At 47.7% G+C, this 16,943-nt stretch overlaps 2 protein-coding genes across 3 annotated transcripts; one reads left to right on the forward strand and one right to left on the reverse strand.

Annotated features, from left to right (window-relative positions):
• Positions 1-961: 961 nt before the first annotated feature.
• Positions 962-7,959, reverse strand: LOC111837190 (chondroitin sulfate glucuronyltransferase-like). The gene is made up of 4 exons (XM_023799045.2): positions 6,619-7,959; positions 4,782-5,346; positions 3,421-3,603; positions 962-3,200 (listed from the first exon to the last, which is right to left on the reverse strand). Exons 1-4 carry the CDS (start codon positions 7,050-7,052, stop codon positions 1,926-1,928), a joined length of 2,457 nt encoding a protein of 818 aa, XP_023654813.1. The 5' UTR covers positions 7,053-7,959; the 3' UTR covers positions 962-1,925.
• Positions 7,960-9,322: 1,363 nt separating this feature from the next.
• Positions 9,323-16,190, forward strand: abcf2a (ATP-binding cassette, sub-family F (GCN20), member 2a). 2 transcript variants are annotated; one of them, XM_023799048.2, is made up of 15 exons: positions 9,323-9,451; positions 10,329-10,505; positions 10,722-10,937; positions 11,025-11,207; positions 11,847-12,018; positions 12,233-12,328; positions 12,412-12,514; positions 13,065-13,160; positions 13,309-13,428; positions 13,668-13,757; positions 13,844-13,954; positions 14,051-14,113; positions 15,126-15,254; positions 15,339-15,542; positions 15,704-16,190. In XM_023799048.2, exons 1-15 carry the CDS (start codon positions 9,337-9,339, stop codon positions 15,818-15,820), a joined length of 1,992 nt encoding a protein of 663 aa, XP_023654816.1. In that variant the 5' UTR covers positions 9,323-9,336; the 3' UTR covers positions 15,821-16,190. The 2 variants fall into 2 exon arrangements, with proteins under 2 accessions (XP_023654816.1, XP_072567406.1); XM_072711305.1 differs by lacking the exon at positions 9,323-9,451 and adding an exon at positions 9,455-9,542.
• Positions 16,191-16,943: the final 753 nt, after the last annotated feature.

The following is a 16,943-nucleotide window of genomic DNA, read 5'->3' on the forward strand; positions in this document are numbered from 1 at the left end:
CCGTGCTTCTGTGGGTCTTTGATCTTCCATTTGAGATGTATCGGCTATATAAACAAAAGACCCTAAATCAATTCATAGCTATTCACCCTGCATGCACATGGACTTTCAGAAAATCATGGGAGACCCCGGCACAACAGACATATCTGTCATACAGCATCAACGGTCACCCGTCTCCTGCAGGCAAATGTAGCTGCTGTCCACATGTCTAATCTACTGAAACTGGAAGAGTACAGACGCTCCTCTACTTACGAACTTTCAACTTACAAACTTTCAGACGTTCAAACGAAGAGGACTGTAAGTCCAAATTATGCTCATTGGGCTCCTATTTCCTGTCCGCAACATAGATTGTTTTTTCTGTGCACCAATTCCTCCTAGTACGACTTCTGGCCGCTACTCCCGCCGTGCAGCAGCGTAGCGTGCGTACTCCCAGCATCCTAGTTATTTGTACTTGCACATACCCTTAAAATGATGTTGAATGACGACTTACGAACATTTCAAGTTATGAACGGCCGTTCAGAACGTATCTCGTTCGCAAGTAGAGGAGCGATTGTACAAGTAAAATGTACAATTCTGCCTTTTTGGGCTAAAGAATGTAAAACATTTCAATGAAAGTAGGTACAGGGGGTCTCCTACAGGACAAATTGATAGCCATTTTAGATTAATTCCTGGTACATTAAGGCACCTCCCCTGTGGTATTTCTGATAACCCTAAAATAAACACACAAAGGACCAGCCTGTTTTCCATCTCCTCAGTTTGAGTAGATTACTAACAATGTGTAACTTGTGCCTTGTATAACCTTATAACCTGAAAAACAGGTTAAAACTTATATATACACAGTGATCCCCGCCTATCGCGGAAGATGCGTTCCCATCAGCGACAGGTGAAAATCCACGATATAGAAAGACCATATAAATAAACATTTTTTATGGTTTAAGCCTTAAAGTACCCCACCCCCCACACACACGCTTTAAACACATGTAAATTTATTAAAACAACACATATGTTATGTGGATGTTGAGCTAAGGAAATGAGTAACATAAAAAATTATATGTAACATGTATGTATGTGTATATATATGTATATATATGTGTGTGTGTGTGTGTACACATCTCTCTCTCTCTGTATACGTAATAGAATATATAAAAAATAAGAACATTTTAATAATGGCGAGTGACATCTGCGTAACGCTTTCCTTCCTGAAGCATATCCAAGAGTTTTACCTTCTCCTGAATGGCGCTGGAGTTTAGACTCACTACTGCCAGAAGGCTTAGAAGATGCAGGACGCTTGGGAGCCATTATAGGGCTTAAAACTAAACAAAAATAATCGGACCACAAGCAAGGTACGCGATACGCAGAGAACTGTGACGGGTCGTGGGAAAATCCACGAAATAGCAGGAGGGGCGATAGCTGAACTGCGATATATAGCGGGGGATCACTGTGTGTGTGTGTGTGTGTGTGTGTGTGTGTGTGTGTGTGTGTGTGTGTGTGTGTGTGTGTGTGTGTATAAAATCATTAAGATGTGGATACTGGACATCTCCATCAGAATCCCTGCACAAACACACTCCATCAGAATCCCTGCACAAGTACTTGGAAAGGTCATCTGCTGACTTTTGACCCTCAGCTGTACACTGGGCTAAGGGTACTCTGCTGTAGCCACAGCAAGATGCATAAAATATGCAAAAAAAATAAAATTTAAATAAAAACATAAAACAAGTTATTGATGTGATAATATTTCCTGAACTTGCTTTATAGATTCCTCAAAGACAGCCCAAGTCAGGTAACATTAATACCGATAATGAGAATGAAAGCTTTGCAGTGTTTGGCACTTTTCATACATTGGCAGTCCATGAAATTTTTAACGTTTAATGCTGTGTGTGATAAGCTTTATGTTGCTCTGCTCTCTTCTCTACTTGGCAGAGTCTTTTCTAAGTGCTGTTTGCCTGTTCCTGTTCAAAGAGACTCATAGCCAGGTGGGATCGGGAAGCCAGCCCCTCCAGGTTGCTGAGGACGCAGCGGTGGTAGATGTCCTCGCTGAGGCGTGGGTTACAGGCCCGCCTCACGTACTTCTGCACCAGCGCCGGCTCCACGGCCCGAAATACATGGAGTCCGGAGTAGCGTACAAAGACCTCGTAGACGTCCATGTTCTCTAGCAATTCGTCATTGTCCAAGATGTCGGCTGCCATCTTGGAGCGGGCGGCCATGTAGTCTGCGTTATAGAAGCAGGCTTCCTCGAAGACATGCCGGTCGAAGTGACCATCCCGAAGGCCCTCAGAGGCAAAGGACGAGGCAGCTGCCGATGGCTGCTGGTCACGGTATATGATGGCTGGACTGTACTCCTGGAAGTGGATGGGGAAGAAGACCTGCCAGCTGCTGATGGCGTTCATGCGGCACCGGTTGAGGAAGTCGCCGTTAACCTCTGTCCACACACTGGCGAGAAAGAAGAGAGTGTCCACTGGATGCTTCTTAGAGATGATGTCCATGAGCTTGACCTCCGAGGGTACCTCAGTCTTCACACTAATCCATGGGATCTTCACGTCGCCGTAGCGCTTCTCTACCTCACCAATCAAGGACTTGACCCCAGCAAATACGTCGGTTTGGCTAACTCGCTGGGCATCAAAATGGTCATAGACGAAGAGAAACGTGAGCAGCACGTTGTCATGGGTGTCCAGAGTGTTCATTGCATACATGTCCAAGAAGTTTCCGACGTGCTCCTGTACACGGGCCGTCACGGGCAGGATGACCTGCACACGTGTGGCCTCGGTCACATAGGGCATGGGGATGATCTCCACAGCACTGAGGGGTCGGAGGAGCCCCACACGCTTAGCAATGACTTGGCTGTGGCCCTTCTGGGTGAGGGCCTCAAGAGCCAGATCCAGAGTGTACTCCATGCCACGTGTGGGGTCGAAGCGGCGGTAGCCATTGAGGAGCCGGCGCTTGCGGAAGCGGAGCTGTGGTTGGTAGCGCTCATTCAGGTGCTCCACTGCAGTCTCGAGCACAGCAATCACGTCCGCCTTGTCCACCCCGCGCAGCTCGCACTTGGGAGCGCCATCAACGCATGAGTAGATGTGTTCCTCGGTGAAGTATTCCCAGTTGATGACCTCAAAACGTGTCCTGGGCTTGAATGGGGGGTTGATTCCTACAGGCCAGGTGGCTCCTGCCCTGCCCTCTGGGGTCAGCTCACTCAGATTGTTGATCTGAACCTGCCCAGAACATACAGAATCATGATTACCAAAGCAACATACTGACTTTCCATAGTGCTCAAGCTTCAAGCAATGGACTGACTATGAATTACAGCTATGGATCTCAGTTACATCAAAGAATCTTTCTCTAATAGATAATGCATGGAGGTCCTGAGATCTGTTGAGTTATTGCCGTTCCTCTGGAGATATAAACTGCATGGCCAAGAGACGAAGCACTAACCTGCAACTGCTGGATCTGCAGGTAGGTCCGGTCCAGCTCTATCTGGCTGAAGCGTTTGTGTAGGCGATACATGAGGTCTGGTTCTGACACAGGGTGAACTGTGAAGGCGTTCTTGAAATGCGGGCTGTCCTCACGTTCTGGGTCTGCGTTCTTACCCAGCTCAAAATAATGATACTTCATTTCCTGTAATAACAACAATACGAGGGAACTTAACACTGTAATATTACATTTATGTGCAGACACTTTAAAGGTCACACTTTAGGGGCAATAAAATGTATCAGGACTAAAGTTCCCAGGTCTGCTTCTGATATGCATTTTATTATAAGGAAACTTTCTGCTAGGACACAATGCTATTAAAAATCACATCCACTAAACAGCAGCAGGGACATAACGGCGTGATATGCATGTGGAATTGTTCACAAGTAGTAGGATTTAAAAGCTGGAGCTCGCAGCATTTGGCCAGACATCTGGAATGCATAAAATGATTGAACCACAGCCAATGGCAAGTGTGTTTACCACACGTACGTGACCTGAACTAACTTCACACAGTTTGGATGTTCAGTCATCGCATTCCTTCTCAACAGCCTGTAGCTATCAAAACATTCTAGTGAAAAAACTCACCCAAATATGACCCAAAATTATACAATACAAATTATGCAATACAGATTCTACAAATATCCAGTAGTAAGTTATATACAGTAAGCATAGTTTAGCATAGCACGGCATAGCATAATATATAGTATATACTATACAGTATATAGTATGGTATAATATTTAGCAGGGGTGGGGAAGCTGTTCCATGGAGAGCCGGTGGGTACAGGTTATTGGGATGGCCTCTCAATCAGCCAATACGGTGGGTCCCCAGGACTGGAGTAGAGAACCACTGTTTTATTATTGGCCGATTGAGAGGTCATCCCACAAACCCACACCCATACAGGCCCTCCATGGAACAGGTCCCGCAGTCCTGGTATATAGTATAGTATATAGGTCTGTTTAACTGCTCCTGGATTTCAGATGCTTCCTTTACACTTCCTCACAACTCAAAAACCACATTGATACATTGTTGTCCTTCTAATCCATAGATTGACCCAAAGGCAAACTGTCTAAGGAGTTAGAGCATGATCGACAATGGGCTGGTTTTGTTCCTCTCCTTATTTCAAAAGGACAAATGTAACACAATGAGTAATTAGGGACTAGCAGACAAAAATGCATTGAAATGTCCAAGAACTAAAAACCCTCCTGAGAAATTCCCAATAAAACAGATGGTGGTTGTAAGGCCAGACGAGGATCAGAACGATTCAGAAACATTTTAAGAGCAGGCCGTGAATCTGATCTTAACCCTCAAAAGTAACACTGGTTACCTGGTGGGTCTCTTTGCAGCTCAGACCCAGGTAGTCGATGATGCAGCGGCCGAGCCACTCATCAGGCCTGACGCTCAGGATGTCATTGCGGCAGGTATCCAGGTGGGGCTGTAGGCGGGCCAACAGGCTGCGGGAGAGCAGGTAGCCATATCCACCGTGGCAGTAACGGGCACGCTCCTCACCGCCGATGAACTCCTCAGGCCGGCCCATGTAGAGGTCCTGCCCGGCGCTCAGGTGGCCCGCCAGTTCCGCCAGCCGCTCAGCGTGCGTGTACGTGTCATCCTGCGCCAGGTAGAACCAGTCATAGTCGGCACCATAGTGCTGGTGCAGGTGCTGCACCGTCTCATACATGAGCCAGACAGGCCGGTCGTCGCCGTGGGCGACCACCGCCATGCCGTGTGGCAGTTTGGTGCTGCGCAAACCGGTGAAGAAGAAGATGCGACGGAAGTGATGCGCCACGGTGCGGTTCACGGCCACCGCCAGCGTGTTGAGGGTGGCACGGGAGGTCAAAATGCCCACAAGGAGGCGCTCTCGGATACCCAGCTCCGTATGGATGTACCGTGTCCTGCAAAGAAGACGCTGCTATTACGATTGAGGAAACTAATCCACTGTAAACAACAATGGCAAAATAATGGTAATCTCCACTGAAGTGACCTGGAACCAAACTGTGCATGTGAGGCATTTGTGAGTGAACTGGTGCATAAATCACCATCAGCAACCCTAAAGCGCCATTCTAATGCCAACCACATGCTGGTCACGATGCAAATTGCATGATATAAATCTCCAATGAAAGATGCTGATGATTCGCTGGCATGGTGAACGGAGTTGTTTTCGCCAATTGCTGATGATTTCTGCGCCATCCCCAAATGCCTTATTGTTGATAAGCCAAATTGTGTTCTGATATACTGTGGTTTTTAGATCATAGCGTTATCCTTGCAGTGGTCCACGTATTTCCATTAGGGCCTCTCTGATAGACAAGGGGCTAGAGATGAACCCTCAGACAGTTTACATGGCATGTAGCATGAAAAGCCCAGTGATAAATGGTTCTACAAATAGGTTCAGTTACATCACACAGGGCCGAAGGCCCAGAACTTTCCAGGGTCCCTTACGTAAGGCAAGGGGTAAATAAAAGAAATCGCAGTAGGCCGTAAACAGTTTCCAGTGTTTATTAAAAGTAAGTAGAGCAGTCATTGCGACTGCCCCCAGAAAGCTGCAGGCTGCCCCTGGCCCGAAAGGATAGAGGAGCATGGATTTCTGCAAGCGTAGTCAAGGGGCAGCTCAGCGTCATTTAGCAGGATGCAAGGCACAGATACCTGCAAGCTCTCAGTAAACCATTAAAAGACCAATGATTCAGTGTGACCAAGCAGACAAGTGAAGCTCAAAGCAGAAAAGATGACAGAAGGAGGATCGCAAAATCATGTGAAGGTGAGAGACAGGCAGAGCAGGCAAGACACAGATCCTGCAGGGAAAATGGAAACTTTAAAGATCGAAAATAGTCATCTCTATTCAAAGGTTTATTTGATTGTTCCACAGTACAGAACACGGGACTATACAGTTCGTACTCATGGTCTCCAAGGAGACACGGTGCAGCATGTGCATCAAACTGAACCACAGAGCCCTAATATATTGTGCTGCATATGACAGGGCAATATTGCGTTATTGTACATGATTACAGTAGGACACCACAAGTCCCAACACATTACCAAAGTGGTACACTATCCACAGATGGGCAAGAAGGCCTTTTAGTGAATATTATTTTCCCCCTGATATCCACAATACCCTAATAAACGCACTTTAAAAAAAAAAAAAACACAACACACTGGCTCCATGAACTTGCCTGAGGACTTTCTTGTGTGGCTTGTTTGGGTCCATGTGATAGGGCACAATCCGCGGTTGGAAATCTTCGTTTGCGGCATCCCCATCCAGACCCCCCTCAGTGTCTCTCCTGTGGTCGCCGGGGAACAGCACACGGTTCCCCAGCTCATCCCCGCATGAATCGCCCGCATCCCCCTGGGTCCAGGAAACCATGAGCAAACTGAGGCTGCAGCCGAGGGAAAGCCCCAGGATGAGGGGCAGCGCCGGTCGGAAGGCTGCGAGGAGGGAGGACACCCGCATGGCGCAAACCCTATCCACGTACTGGAAACGTGTTCGGGTCCTTTCAGGGCGGACGGCTGACCGCTCAATCGAAAGTAATTCACCCACAACAATGCGGGGCAAAATGCGTAGTTTTAGTAGCTTCCAAATCTCTGTCCATTGTATAAACAGGGACATGGATACCTGGCGTCGATCGGTGCAGTGCGTCCTGTGCAGGTATCGGATATGAAACGCCGCAAAGATTTCTCAGCTGACATCGTGTGCTGGGAATCACTCAAGACTCGCCCTTTATCAGGTTAAAATGTGTATACGTCTCATGCATACAGATGTTTTAAGGGTCTGACAACCTGCAGAAAACCGACGCTTCTTACAGCATATCGTGATCTACACGTTATATTTACACACACATATGTGTCATCTACAGCAAAAAGTTAATGGGACAGTCAGACTGATCTGGTGTCCGAAAGGGATTTAATATTACCCTGAACCAGTCACACATTTTTTTAAATTTTCCGACACAAACAGCTATGTTCATTTATTCTAACAGCGGATATTGTAAACTGCATTTATTATTATTATTATTATTATTTATTTCTTTTTTACTTTGTCTAACAGCAATACGAAAAGCGGGCTGAAAATTAAGCCCACGTATATTTAAGGCAAATTGGCAGTCTATGTAAAACAGACTCTCTTCATTTTAAACGATTTTAGGTTAAATGGCATAGACGGCGATCATCTGGGGTTTTTTCCTCACCAGTAAGCAGACGTATCACTTTTAGCGATCACGAATAAATTCATTAGCAGCAATCTGTAAACAATCCCTTATCGTAATTTTATCTGGAACTAAATCCTTCTCATCGACACACACACAGCTACAGCATTCAAAATAAAAACGTACTTTGCTACGATTTATGTTGTCATTTTTATCGCTTGCGACGTCTATCCATTTTCAAGACATAAAAAAAACACCTATTTGACGCTGTCCGGAAAACCACGGCCTCCCGTCCAGACCGCTTTCTGGCAATCCGAAGTCAAGCCCCGAGTCTCGACGCGATACGAAACGAGCTGAGCGGTCACACCGTATCCGGACTACAGCTCCTCTGAAATAGCCGGGTGCTGCGCAATTTACGGAAAGAGAAGGCGGGCCAATCGAGATGAGCGACATTGTATCCGAACTGTAGTACTGTACCGCTTCGGAAATAATCGAGCGCTACGCAATTTACGCAAAGCCTGTCCTGCGGAGTGAAGTCAGGTCAAGCAAGCCCGCTGTTCATTGGCTTGACATCCGCCTTCTATTTCTCTAGTGCGTCTCTTTGATGTGATGCAGCGTGCTTTTCCTATGGAAGCTCTGGTTTCATTTGCTTTAACACTTTTGCCCGTCCTACGTTTTTCTTTTTTCTAATAGAGTACAGTCATCTTTCCGTTTTTCGTGCAGAGAAAGAGAATACATGTGTAATATCGGGCGAAGGAGAGGTTTCGCGGGGATGTTGGGCGACAGGGGGAGGGGTTGATCGGAAAGAGTTCTCGTCCGCAGGGAGAAGGGTTCTCATTCAGTTGTTGCGAATTTTGCATGATCGCCTGTTATCAAGTGGGGCATAGGGTAAAGTTTGCCTACCAGGGGTCCTTCTGCCCTTGGTGAATTTTGCAGTGGGCCTGTGTAATATGCTGTGTACCAATATACTGTAGTATAGACTCCAGCAGGGCTGGACTAGGCTTTAACAACGGCTCTGGAATTTGGGGCCCTCCATGACCCCACAGTAAATTATCATTGGTCTCCCATGTTATTTTTTTCTGAGTGATACATTTTGCTAAAATAAATTTTGTTGGCCGCGCACCATGTACTCATCAGACCACTGGGAAAATGCCAGATGCCCACTCCAGCTCCCTGGACATTCCAGACACATGAATATTTTACGTGTATATTTACATTTATTTTTAACAGATGCTTTTATTGAAAGCGACATACAGTATAATTGAGAAAACTAGGTCAACCAATCACTGAAGCAATTGTCAAATGGGGTTTAGGGTGTTGCTCAAGGGTTGAACAGTGAAATCACTTTGCAGGGCATTTGAACTATAGCGACTTTCCGATCACAGGCACAGTACCCAACTTACATTACTTTCCACGAAAAATGTTATAAATGGTATAAAATAGCAATTTGGTATGTAAACCATTTGTTGTTATAAACACTTTAATATTAATAATACACATTAGTTATAAATAAAACCATTAGATAAATAAAAAAGTTCTGTAGTGTATTGAACCTTTCTACGATTTCATTAAAAAATGTATGAAGTGGTCTTAATACCGAAGCAAAGACAAAAGTCAGGGAACAGTGTGCTTAAGGCATTTAAAACTTTTGCCTGCAGTATTCGGTATGCCGCACTGTGTTTTCGTTGAGCGGATTTTGCCGCAGCGAAATCACGAAAGACTACCTATCCCAGAATGCCGAGCAGTCGCATGATGTCAGACTCGCGCTGCACGCAAACCAATCAGATTTTCCTCCCCGGCGTTAGAGACACGCGCGGCCGTGCGGGTTTTTCCTTCTCAGAATCGCCGGCAGTCGAGAGGGAAGGTAAGGTATCGGGGTGTGGAAACATGTAACTGGCTTTACGATCCCCTTTCCGAACATTCGTTATTCTGTCTAAATCTACGGTCTTGAAGAGGTACTGTCAGCGTCCGTGAAGAGGTACTGTCAGCGTCCGTGTACACGTAAGGCGGTGCCGGTTAACCGCGCAGCTCTCTGTCTGTCACGCTGCGGTGCGGGTGGCGGGGATGCGGGCCGGCCCGGTGCCACTCCATGTGCCGCTTTGCCCTCCCAGATCTTCCGGGCCGCACTTGTCTGGTGGAGTACGCGGTCGCTGCGTTGAGGCTCAGGTGGAGCTTAATGGAGCTCTTTGTAAAAGCGAAATGGATGCCGGGCCTAGTGCCGCTGTCGGCCCTACGCTTCGCGGGACCCCAGGGCCCGCATAGCGTCCTAAAGCCGGCCGCCCACGGTAGGGGGGGTCTGTCCGGAAGAGGGTGCCGCGTCCAGAAACCGAAAGGCGGGGGGGACGGTGTTCTTTCCTGAAATGGCTACAAACATGGGTGGGGGAGGGGATCTGTCCGGAAGAGGGTACGGCGACGGGGGAATCGCTTCCAGAATGGGGGGGGGGGGGGGGGGGGGGGTGCTTCTATGGAGTCACCACGTGTTAAGTATCTCCTTTGTTGGGGCCGGTTTGTAACCTGTTTTCTTATGTAAGACAGGTTTTTGCTCAATAAGTGTTTATAAACGGACGATCTGTATATTTAAATTTGTTTGTTTGATTTTAATCTTAATACTGCCGCTTTAGTGTATGTAAACCCTTTAAAGTGGTATACTCACAAATCCTGTATTTAACTGAGGTAATTTTACTGTTAGTGATGATCACTCGTGTGTCCATACTCGGAACTTTAAGCCATGTGCTTCTTAGGTTGCTGTCTTGTCGGATACTCCTGGGGGTCTGCAGCCATGCCGTCTGATCTGGCTAAGAAGAAGGCCGCCAAGAAGAAGGAGGCCGCCAAGGCTCGCCAGCGCACTAAGAAGCCAGATGAGGTGAACGGGGATCCGGAGAGCCCGGAAAGCCCGGAAAACGGAGCACTGGACAGTGGTAAGACAGACTCGCCACTCGGGGTACATTAAGATACGGTCTGCCTGACTCCAGCCTTTGACTAGGACAGGCAGGTTTGCATTCAGCAGTGATTGAGGGATGATGGGTTTGTGTTGTACTCAGTTGGCGTTGAAGCACCAGGACTCCTTGTCCCAGCAGGGGTGGTTGAACGCCCTAGTGATCAGATCTTCCTCTCAGGCTTTGCTTTCTCTGTAGCTGAGGTAGCCAGCCTGACGAAGGAGATGGATGAGTTTGAGCTGAAGAAGACCGAGGCGAGGGCAGTGACCGGCGTACTGGCATCCCACCCCAACAGCACAGACGTGCACATCAGCAGTCTGTCGCTCACCTTCCACGGTCAGGAGCTGCTCAGTGACACCAGCTTGGAGCTCAACTCGGGCCGCCGTTATGGGCTGATCGGCCTCAACGGCACCGGTAAGCCCCCCCAGATGACGACGCCCTTCACAATGGCCGCTGCTTGAATGCGCCGCTCTATAAACGAATCGCGTCCCTCCATCTCAGGAAAGTCCATGTTGCTGTCGGCAATCGGCCTCCGAGAAGTCCCCATCCCAGAGCACATTGACATCTACCACCTGACGCGAGAGATGGCCCCCAGTGAGAAGACGGCGCTGCAGTGCGTGATGGAAGTGGACGAGGAAAGGATCCAGTTGGAGAAGGAGGCTGAGCGCCTGGCCCACGAGGACTGTGAGTCTGCACTGGGCTCAGCCTACGTTGTCACTTAAACACATTGTCCCTTTACTTCCTTCAGATTTAATTAATGACATTCTAGATTTATTGCCTTCTGGAACATATAATGTTCTACATATTGCTTTTCTCTTCAAGAAGTGTGAATTCTACTTTTGAAAAGGAACATTTACTGTGCAATAGTGGCCTAATGATTAGGGAAGCAAGTTTGTGATTGAGAGATTGCTGGTTTGAATCCTCAACCAGCAAGGTACCGTCCCCATACACTGCTCTCCCAGTACTAAATAATAGTTGCCCACTGTCCCAATGTCATATAACTGAAGAGATAAAGTGCAAGGAACCCATTTTTTTGTTTACTGTGTGCTGTGGTGTGTCTACAGTGACTATAATTTTGGCATTTCTACCCTCTTTCCATCAAGAAAGTTGTCAGCATACATATTTACCACTAACTTTTTTTTTAGCTAGCCTGTAATTGCTGGTCATAATCCATTCCCACCTCCAGTGTTAACTCATTTTTGGTCATAATCTTTTTAAATTAATGCAGTTTGATGTCTTAACAGCTGATGGCATCTTGGACCTTCTAGGTACAGTTTGGGTTTTGCCGAACCATACCGATGAAATGTGCTGGTGTCCCCTCAGCCGAGTGCGAGAAACTGATGGAGCTCTATGAGCGTCTGGAGGAGCTGGATGCCGACAAGGCCGAGGTGCGCGCCTCCCGCATCCTGCACGGCCTGGGCTTCACCACCGCCATGCAGCGCAAGAAGCTCAAGGACTTCAGTGGCGGCTGGCGCATGCGCGTGGCCCTAGCTAGGTGAGGACTCCGCCCCTTTCGCGGTGGGGCCACAGTGTCGCGCGCGGATATGATGTAATAAAAGGCCGGATGAGCGCCACCGCCCAGCAGTACGTTCTCAGTGCGGTGCAGCGATGAGAATTCGGGAGAAAGCGTAGACTGACCTGCGTCACCCTGGCTGTGGAGTTATCCCTCCAAAAATGGCCACCCCTCATATGCATGTCTCCTGTGACAGAGCTCTGTTCATCAAGCCATTCATGTTGCTGCTGGATGAACCCACCAACCACCTGGACTTGGACGCCTGTGTGTGGCTGGAAGAGGAGCTCAAACAGTAAGTCCGCTTTGGCTGCCACTGCTGTCCATCTTCGCTGGCATTTTCTGTCAGTCTCCATGCTGCCTTTGTCCTCTGCACAGGTTTAAGCGTATCCTCGTCCTGATCTCTCACTCTCAAGACTTCCTGAACGGCGTGTGCACCAACATCATCAATCTCCACCAGCGAAAGCTCAAGTATTACACGGTAGGAGACTGGGCTCTCCTGTGTCTGCGTGGGTGAGGCTCGGTAGACCTGAGGCCTGTATTGCAAAGCTGGATTTCTCGGTTAGCAAAAGAACTTGTCGGATTTAAGGTAGTCTGGACTAAATGTTAGTGAACGAAGAAGTCTGTTTAAACTGGGACACCTTAAATCTGGCGAGTTATTTAGCTAACCAATAAATCTCAGTTTGTGATGCATGTGCTTGGTCAGTGTGCTCAGAGGCACCCTCTACAGGCTTGGGTTGCTGCTCTGATGTGATGTAAACAAAAGGCCGAATTATAGTACCGTCGCCAAGCAGTATGTTCTCAGTGCGATGGTGCGTTGATAAAGATGGACCGAAGCGTTTATCTGATCAGGTGCGCAACAACACAACAAGCCTCTGATTTTAGGGTGTCTGGGTCTTCTGGGGTGGGGGATGAGGGGTCGTGACCATGTGCAGCTCAGTCTGAAATAACTGCCGATCAGTCACATCCTTTAAGCGCCTTTGCTGGGTGTTTAGATGCATGCAGCATTAATGCCTGTGTTTGTGTTAAAGGGTAACTATGACCAGTATGTGAAGACCAGGGAGGAGCTGGAGGAAAACCAAATGAAACGGTACAACTGGGAGCAGGACCAGATCGCACACATGAAGGTAAGCACGGCCCCCCTGTGGTCATATGGTATTAAGTTGGAACTTCACAGGCTGCAGTTACGCTGCATATACCTTGTGATCTGCCATGTCAGATTGGCACCTCCACGGCATGCAGATCACATGTGATTTATGTTTCGTCTTTGTCTAGAACTATATTGCACGGTTCGGTCATGGCTCTGCCAAGCTGGCCCGGCAGGCGCAGAGCAAAGAGAAGACCCTACAGAAGATGGTGGCGTCGGGATTGACGGAGCGCGTTGTCAATGACAAGGTATGTTTGGGGCCGGTGCCCATTTACAGCAGTTGAGCGCGATGCACTCTGAAGCTGCTTGGGGATCCTGGCTTGTTTGAAAGAATGATCCCCAATAATGCTTTAAGAGTGATGGTGGTCTTTGATCTTCAGTGTGTTTAATGGGCTATAGGCTTTCTGGCCAGCCTGCAGATCTGTCCTGGCCTCAGAGCTCAGCAACACAGGCTGATCTGTTGGCTTTCCATTTGCTGTCTCTGCAGACCCTGTCATTTTATTTTCCTCCCTGTGGGAAGATACCTCCTCCAGTTATCATGGTTCAGAACGTGAGCTTTAGATACTCTGATGACTCGGTGAGTTTCCTGTATTTCTCCGGACGTGGTCCTGGTACTGCGGTTGGTGCCGTGGGCCTAATGTCGCTCCCGACTCTGGGTTTCAGCCTTGCATATACAAGAACCTGGAGTTTGGCATAGACTTGGACACACGGGTGGCCCTGGTGGGTCCGAACGGGGCTGGGAAATCCACGCTGCTGAAGCTCCTTGCAGGCGAGGTGTGGAGCTCATTCCTCATGTCAGGTCCTCAAACTGCTGTGAATGGTCACTACACAGCAGGTGAATGAAGGTCTAACACATCCTCTCTATTTCAGCTTCTCCCCACTGATGGTATGATTAGGAAACACTCTCATGTTAAGATCGGCAGATACCACCAGGTAATGTATGACTGCTCTTGTCTTCTGTTTAATTCAGATGAAGCACGTACAGCTCTGGGAAAAAATTGAGACTACAGCTGAATTTTCAATTTCACTTATTTCTCACTTTATGGTTATGCACCTGTGTAAAATGCACATTTCTTGCTAACTCCAGTCCGGCTCTTGCCTGCTTCTCATTAATGAAGGGCTTCTTCCTTGCTTTATGGGTCTTCAGTCCTGCTTCTGCTAACCTGTTATGAACTGTCTTAGCAGTGCACTTCGCACCAATCTTTTTCCCAATCTTTTTCAAGGTCCAATTTGTGAGGCACTGCTGGATAAGTTGACAGTCATCTCTGGCATTAGAAAGCTGCTTCTGCCCTCTACCTGGCTGGTTTTTGGTTACTGCCAGTATCTCCTGCTTCACCTTCTTGTGTACTGCTGTCTTAGACAACTTGATGGTGATCTCAATTTTTTCAAGAGCTGTATATGCTTGATTTGAGGCTGTAACTGCAGAACATTGTGCAGTCTTGATTGCTGCTGCTACTGAGCTAAGAGTGTTGTGCTGCCCGTACTCATACTCAGCCAGAGTGCTGAAGAGTGCTGTCTATGATAGTAACCTGCTTTTCTGGCTGATAAACTGGGTGGATGAAGTTTGAGAGCCCTGGTTGTCAGTGTGCTCACAGGCGCCCTCTACAGGCTTGGGTTGCTGCCCTGATGTGATGTAAACAAAAGGCCGAATTATAGTACCGTCACCAAGCAGTATGTTCTCAGTGTGATGGTGCGTTGATAAAAATGGACCGAAGCGTTTATCTGATCAGGTGCGCAACAGCACAACAAGCCTCTGATTTTAGGATGTCTGGGTCTTCTGGGGTGGGGGGTCGTGACCATGTGCAGCTCAGTCTGAAATAACTGCCAAGAGGTCTCGTCCCTTTGAGCTTCCTGTGAACAGGATGGTAATAAGCTCTCCTGTCGGAATGTAGTGGGCGATTTGCTTCTGGGCTGAAGCATTGACTGCTTAGGTTGTCCTTCACAGCACCTGACTGAGCAGCTGGAGCTGGACCTGTCTCCACTGGACTACATGATGAAGTGCTACCCCGAGATCAAAGAGAAAGAGGAGATGAGGAAGATCATCGGTCGCTATGGACTGACTGGAAAGCAGCAGGTGAGCCCTCGGTTGAAAGCGGGTCCCCCTGAAGCTCTTCTTCGTGGTTGCCTGTAGCCCATGCCGCTTCTCTTCCTCCTCCAGGTGAGTCCCATCAGGAACCTGTCAGATGGGCAGAAGTGCCGGGTCTGCTTCGCCTGGCTGGCCTGGCAGAACCCCCACATGCTCTTCCTTGATGAACCCACCAACCACCTGGATATTGAGACCATCGATGCCCTGGCAGAAGCCATCAATGACTTTGAGGGTGGCATGATGCTGGTCAGCCACGACTTCAGGCTGATCCAACAGGTACGTTTTCACAGCCGGCCCTGTAACCTTCAAATGCAATTCACTTGGAATTAGTCGCGTATGTTCTAGAACCTCTTGGTCTACAAGCCTCTGGTCACAATTTCTAGATAGTGTTGGATTGAATGCCCACCTCCTGCATCTGTCTTTGTGCTCCCACACAGGTGGCTCAGGAAATCTGGGTTTGTGAGAAGCAGACCATCACTAAATGGAACAGGGACATCTTGGCGTACAAGGAGCACTTGAAATCCAAAATCGACAAACAGATGCATGACATCTGAACATTGTCCAGGTGGCACCACCAGAAACCTCATGAAGCTTCCTCCCTTCCTCCCTCAGTCATGGCTGTTTGGAAGCATGCTGAACTGGCAGTACACCCCCCCCCCCATCTCTTTGCAAAACGCCAGGTCTCCCTCATGAACCATCTTCAGCGAGGATGTCAGTCTCGTCACAGTAGGCTTGCCCTAGTCTCTCCAAATAAAGCTGTTTGTGACGTTTGCACTTAATCTTCCTTTTAATTGTATCTGCAGCCACACAAATGGGACTGAATCACTTTTAGATTCCATTCCCACTCAAGAGCTTTTATTTTGTCATTTATTTAACATTGTATTTGCAATAATGGGTTTGTCTGAATAAATGAGTAAACTCCCATTGTGATACTTTCACTTCCCATCCCTGTTTGATGCTGACTGCAGTAGGACCACTGATGTTGGTGTTTTTGAGGGTGGAGGCTATTCAGATGGATTATTGGCATAAAGACACACATTGTTTTGGGCCCTCAGAGCTGGTTTCGGTGTCATTTACTCTGTTTGTTACACATTCTTTTGAGAAGCATTTTTTTTTTACCTGTGTTTAGGTAAACTATTTCCCTGAAAGTTATGGAGAATGTTTGTGTTGCGCAGCCTGTACTCTGAGATCTGGGTGTTGTCTGTTGGGATCTGGATATCAGATGTAAATCAAGTGGTGTGTGTTTTTCCTGTAAGTCTCCAGTCTGCTACTTCTCCCCCGAGTAACTAAAGTTAAAATGGGGTTTTAAAATCAGTCGACAGGTTTACGTTTATTTAGCAGATGCTTTTGTCTAAATCGAGGATAAGAATGAAGTTTCAGCCTGTCCTGAGCTGCACACTGCCGCCTGTTTCTTGATCGCCCAGTTCACTGTACAAGCTCTGGATACCGGTGTAGCTTGGCCCACAAGAGGGAATGATTTACATGCTATTCCATATTTATCAGACACTAGGAGGAGTACGCCATTGTGGTGTAACTCATTTCTTGAATTAAAGACAAAAGTCTAAATAAAATGCTCTAAACATAAGAGATCTGAGGGTATAACTTCTATATTCCAGGTGATGCACAGTCCAGGCCATTGTTGCCAGTATCTCTATTTTACTTTATGCTGGCTGGTCC

This window comes from Paramormyrops kingsleyae, chromosome 4 (genome assembly GCF_048594095.1).
Source record: "Paramormyrops kingsleyae isolate MSU_618 chromosome 4, PKINGS_0.4, whole genome shotgun sequence".
Taxonomy (NCBI): domain Eukaryota; kingdom Metazoa; phylum Chordata; class Actinopteri; order Osteoglossiformes; family Mormyridae; genus Paramormyrops; species Paramormyrops kingsleyae.